At 37.6% G+C, this 6,276-nt stretch overlaps 1 protein-coding gene across 3 annotated transcripts in view; it reads left to right on the plus strand.

The window, feature by feature from the left end:
- Nucleotides 1-6,276, plus strand: part of SENP1 (SUMO1/sentrin specific peptidase 1) — a 66,476-nt gene that overhangs the window by 35,695 nt on the left and 24,505 nt on the right. For all 3 annotated transcript variants that reach the window (XM_011936257.1, XM_011936256.1, XM_011936258.1), the window contains exons 7-9: nt 674-777; nt 861-1,147; nt 3,750-3,804. In XM_011936257.1, the coding sequence (XP_011791647.1) occupies nt 674-777; nt 861-1,147; nt 3,750-3,804 (446 nt within the window). The remainder of the gene's footprint in view (nt 1-673; nt 778-860; nt 1,148-3,749; nt 3,805-6,276) is intronic.

Here is a 6,276-nt window from a genome sequence, read left to right on the forward strand (position 1 = left end):
GCTTGAACCTGGGAGTTGGAGGTTGCAGTGAGCCGTGATCCGACCACTGCACTCCAGTCTGGGAGACACAGCGAGACTCCGTCTCAAAAAAAAAAAAAAAACTCCTATAGTTAAAAAAATAAGCAAATGACAATCTGAGAAAAATATTAGCAACAAATATGATTTTAAAGGATTAATATCACTAATCTTAAAAAGACAGTATATAAAAAACATTCTCATATATATATATATATATATTTTTTTTTCTTCTTCTTCTTTTTTTTTTGCGATGGAGTCTTGCTCTGCCCCTGGGCTGGAGTGTAGTGGCACAATCTTCGCTCACTGCAACCTTCGCCTTCCAGGTTCAAGTGATTATCCTGCCTCAGCCTCCCCAGTAGCTGGGACCACAGGCATGTGCCACTACAGCCAGTTTTTTTTAGTTTTTCTTTTGTAGAGTTGGGGTCTCACTATGTTGACTGGGCTGGTTTTGAACTTCTAGCCTCAAATGATCCTCCCCACTTGTCCTCCCAAAATGCTGGAATTACAGGCATGAGCCACTGTGTCAGGCCCATAATTCTTAATTATCTTAAGGATTCTACCTAAGCTTTGGCAGAGCTAGGATTCCATTTACATGCTAGAATACTTGCCTTATTGCATGTGTTTAAACTGTTTTTTTGTTTGTTTGTTTTTATAGACAGTTCAAGAAGAAGAAAGAGAGATTTACAGACAGCTGCTACAGATGGTCACAGGGAAACAGTTTTCTATAGCCAAACCCACCACACATTTTCCTTTACACCTGTGAGTCACAGAAGCATATTTCAGATGAATTTAATTCTACAATTTATTATTTGATAATTGAAACAATATTCTTCTCTTGCTAGGTCTCGATGTCTTAGTTCCAGTAAAAATACTTTGAAAGACTCACTATTTAAAAATGGAAACTCTTGTGCATCTCAGATCATTGGCTCTGATACTTCATCATCTGGATCTGCCAGCATTTTAACTAACCAGGAACAGCTGTCCCACAGTGTATATTCCCTCTCTTCTTATACCCCAGATGTTGTTGCATTTGGATCCAAAGATTCTGATACTCTTCATCAACCGCATCATCACCACTCTGTTCCACATCAGCCAGATAACTTAGCAGCTTCAAATACACAATCTGAAGGTAAACATGGTATCATATAACTACATTTTTAGTCCTAATAGCCAATTAACTGTTTATTAGCTCTATTACAGGCAACATTGTAATATACATATAAATAAACATATACAGTTTGAGCATACTGAATCTGGAAATATGAAATCCGAAATGTTCCAAAATCTGAAACTTTATGAATACCAACATGATACTCTAAGGAAATGCTCAGTGGAGCATTTGGGATTTTGGATATTTGGATTTGGAATGCTCAAATTGTATAATGCAAATATTCAAAAGTCCAAAAAATCCAAAATTTGAAACTTCTGGTCCCAACCATTTTGGATAAAGGATATTGGACTTGTAAGACATGTACTTCCATACTTTAAATACATGTGATTCAGTTAACCATGCTATGAGTAAACTAAACCCACAAATAGGATATTCTTTTTTTCTTACCTCAAGATGCAAATGATTTGATACATTTTATTGAAACAATTAACTTCCTAAGTAGAGGCTAGAGTCAGAGTATATATACTCAGCCCAGTTGCTTCAGCACTTTCTCTGTTTCTATGACTTTACAGTGGTAAGTAAGAATTCTGAAGTTGTAGGAGTTTTGAAACATCAGATAAGTATTAAAGCTTAAGGACTTAGGTTTGTGCGTTTTAGAATGATTGTCAGCATTGGAAACAAAAAGCTTTCTACCTAATTTTCAACTAACTGAAATATTCACTCTCTTTGCATTCCAGTTAATTAAGGTTTTGTTGTGATAGATTTCTTTGTTTCCTTAATTTTCCCCTTCTTTAGGTATGTATTATGTATCAATTTATGGTATGTACTTAGGTATGTAACTTAAAACAAGTTTTAGGTTAAATGGTTAAACATCAGGGATTTTTTGATAGATGGAGCACTAGTCGTTTCCTTCCTTTCTCAGGTTGAGTTTTGTTTTTTTTTATCTACTTGTCACTTTATGAAAATTCTCACTCAGGATTAAACTTTTTGGCAGCATCATTATATAGCTACACATATCCATGAAGACTCTTGTTATATTTTGTGAGGTGATGTACTGAGAACTGTAAAGGGAAAAAAAAAAGCCAAAAAAACCAAACTCCTTTAACCTCAGAAACATACATTGTGTTGCAGATATTATACAACTAAATTGAAACAAATATACCACATTGCACTGTTTAATTACTTTCCTTGTACCATTTAATAAATACTCTGAGGATCTAATCATAGCACTTTAGAAGAACATGATTCCTGCCTTTGAGTAGTATTCAACAGAGAAAATACATAGTAGAATGATAAAATTTGTACTTTTTAGACACCTCCTGGGGTGATATTTCCTTCCCTGTCCCCCTTCCCTCCTTCTTCCAGTTTCCTTCCCTCTTCCTTTCCTCCACCCCTTTCCTCCTTTCACCTAATTCAGTCTCATTGTAGATCATGAACTACAGTAGTTCCCACTTATCTGTGGGGTGGGGGGATATGTTCCAAGACCAGCCCCCAGCCAATGGATGCTTGAAACCATGGAGAGTATACTATATATACTATACCCTATACACATCATGTTTTTTCCTGTACATACATACTTATGATTATAAATTAGGTGCAGTAAGAGATCAACAATAATAACTAATAATAGAAAAATTATAACAATATACTACAATGAAAATGTTACTTTTATTAAATCAAGAACTTTCACCCTTTCACTTAAAGGAAGTAGTTTTTTTTTTTTTTTGAGACTGAGTGTCACTCTGTTGCCCAGGCTGGAGTACAGTGGGACCACCTTGGTTCATTACAACCTCCATCTCCTGGGTTCAAGTGCTACTCCTGCCTCAATCTCTTGAGTAGCTGGGATTACAGGTGTGAGCCATCATGCCCAGCTAATTTTTGTATTCTTAGCAGAGACGGGGTTTTACCATGTTGGCCAGGCTGGGGAAGCACTTTTTACACCTTCTCTTTGGCATACCTGAATTGCCAACATCACTACTTTTGCCTTTTGGGGACGTTATTAAGTAAGGGTTACTGAACACAAGCACTGCTATACTGAGACAGTCAATCTGATGACTGAGGTGACAACTAAATGACAGGTGGTGCATACAATGTGGATATGCTGGACAAAGGGATGATTTCATGCCTGAAATAGAGCTGGATAGAGATTTTTATCGCATTACTTGGAATGGCATGCAATTTAAAATTTACTAATTATTTCTGAAATTTTCCATTTAATATATTTGTACCATGATTAACTGAGTAACTGAAACCGTAGAAACCAAAATTGCAGATGGAGGACTACCATGAAGACTTTTCAGGAATCCTGCCATTTTCTTGTTCTCCTGAAACAGACAGGAAACACAGGGAGCAAGTGCAGCCTAGGAGTAGATGCTGAAGGGTAAATATGCTTGTATTTCCCAGGGACTTTCTTATTTGTGAAGCAAGTTCTTCACAAAGACCTATTTCTGTTCTCAGTGACAATGGGCTTACCTCTCTTTCTCTCCCATCTGAACCTTTGTTCTTATGTTATTTTTGTGGAAATAAAATACAGCAAAGTATGGAAACTTAAACTAAGATATCTAGAAAGTATAACTTTGTGGAGTTTTATTACTAATGAAATGCTCTTGTGTTTATTTAGGATCAGACTCTGTGATTTTACTGAAAGTGAAAGATTCCCAGACTCTAACTCCCAGGTAAACTTTGGAAAAAGTTTGTTCTTTATTAATTAATTAATTAATTAATTAATTTTTTTGAGACGGAGTCTCGCTCTGTCACCCAGGCTGGAGTATAGTGGCGCAATCTTGGTTCACTGCAACCTCCACCTCCCTCGTTCAAGCGATTCTTCTGCCTCAGCCTCCCAAGTAGCTAGGATTACAGGCGCCTGCCACCACGCCCAGCTAATTTTTATATTTTTAGTAGAGATGGGGTTTTGCTATGTTGGCCAGGCTGGTCTGGAACTCCTGACCTCAAGTGATCCACCCGCCTCGGCCTTCCAAAGTTCTGGGATTACAGGTGTGAGCCACTATGCCTGGCCTAAAAGTTTGTTCTTAACATATTGTTTTCCCTTTCTTTAATCACAACTTTTTCACTAAAAGTTACACAATTGTAAAACTACCTCAATTCAGATCTCTGTCACATATTACTCGAATTATTTCAGTGGCTTTGTAATTGTTCTTCCTTCAGCCTCTATTTTGTTCTTCATTCCATCTTCCACCATACCATGTTCTTGAAACAATTCTTCTGCCTTGCTCTTTTTTCATTTGTTTTTGTTTTTGTTTTTGTTTTGAGACAGGGTCTTGCTCTGTCACCTAGGCAGGAGTGCAGTGTGGCACAATCATGGCTCACTGCAGCCTTGAACTCCTGGGCTCAAGCGATTCTCCTGCCTCAGCCTCCTCAGTAGGTGGGACCACAGATGCATGCCACCTTACTTGGCTAATTTTTAAATTTTTCTTTTGTAGAGATGGGATCTCGCTATGTTGACCAGGCTGGTTTTGCACGCCTAGCCTCAAGCAATCCTTCTGACTTGGCCTTCCAAAGTGCTGGGATCATAGGTGTGAGCCACTGCACCTGGTCTACTTTGTTCTTTAGTCCATCTTCCATGCTGCAATCAGAGTGATCTTTCGGAATTCGTGTCTGATCATTCATTAAAAGGGTTTAATGATTATTTGTTAACCTCCTTCAAGGGTGGTTTATTAGACATCGAATTAAGCTCAGGCTCCTTACTATGCACTTACAAAGCACTTCTTTCACAAGCCTCACTTTCTCACTTTAACAAGTATTTACCGAGAGCCTACTGTGTGCCAGGTACTAGTATAAATATTGAGGATAATAGTGAACAATGTGAAGTCCCTATTCTCAAGAAGCTTGCATTCTACTTGAGGGGAAGGATGAAGGACAGATAGTGAACAAATAAACAAACGTATATGCCTTGAAGTGATAAGTGCTATGAAGAAATTGAAGCAGGGTAATACATAGAGTAGGATTGGGAAGATACTATTTGTATAGGGTGGTCATGGAAAGTCTCTGATCAAGTGACTTGAGCAGAGACATGATGGAGGTAAGAGGGAGCCATATGGAAATATGGGACTGTTTTATGTATTTTTATAAGCTGGACTATTTTCAGTTTATAAATACAGTAAGCATTTTTTGCCTTCACATTCGGTGTTCTTTTTGCCTGGAATGTCCTCCATACCTCAGCTTTGTCTGTCAGTAGGGTTTTATCTTTCAGGTCTCAATTCACATGTGAACTTCTGCATGAAACTTTGCTTATCTGGAGGTATCAAATACTTCTTGCTCTGTAATCCAGTAGGTTACTATGATTGGTGTGCCTTTGCCATATATGGCTTTGGGAATTCAATTGCTAGGATGAGAATAACATCAGTTTTCTATTGAGAAGATTAAGGGTAATGAAATATTCTTTCTCATCTCAGTTCCCCTACTTCTTTGCAGCTCCCCCATATATTCTAAGCTTTAAATATTTCTTAAAATTCTCTATTTGTTAAGTCTTTGGGGGAGACTTCATAGTTTGGATTCTCTATTTCTTAACATCTTTTTTTGGAGTCAGATCTGCCTTCTGATCTTGGGTTGGAAAGGGCTTCATGTAGCTTTGGACAAGTTACTCTTCTGAACCTCAGTTTCTTTATCAATAAAATGCCAGTATTGATACCTTACACTTAATTGTGAAGATTAACTTACAAATAAAACAGTTATTTTTATAAGTGCTTCATGTGAAATGCCACAAGATGTGTGCAACTTTCTTGGGAAGAAGTTGATCTCTCAGGTAAAGAGTTGATCTCAGTTCCTTAATAGTTCTTTACTAAAACTGCCTTTCCTTTACTGAGGATTTCTCCTAGTGATGACTAAAGAATGAATTGGCAGGAGAAAGGGTCTGTAGGGTAAGGCTGTTTGAGTGATGCTCTTTGTCAAAGTTGGAGCCTACTCTGCTGTTGCTTGATTTATTGGCTCTCTACTCTTAATTCTCCACTACTGCCTCCCAGTTAAGTTCCAGTAATGAAGATCTGCTTTTATTTCCCAGAATATGCTATGCTGTGTCATACCTCTTTGCCGTTATACTTTCTGTTCATTCTGTCTGGATGTCCCTTTGTCTCTCTATCTACTTGATAAGCTCTTATTTTGCTTTCTTTTCTTTCTTTCTTTCTTTCTTT

Source organism: Colobus angolensis, unplaced genomic scaffold (genome assembly GCF_000951035.1).
Source record: "Colobus angolensis palliatus isolate OR3802 unplaced genomic scaffold, Cang.pa_1.0 Scaffold151, whole genome shotgun sequence".
NCBI classification, from domain to species: domain Eukaryota; kingdom Metazoa; phylum Chordata; class Mammalia; order Primates; family Cercopithecidae; genus Colobus; species Colobus angolensis.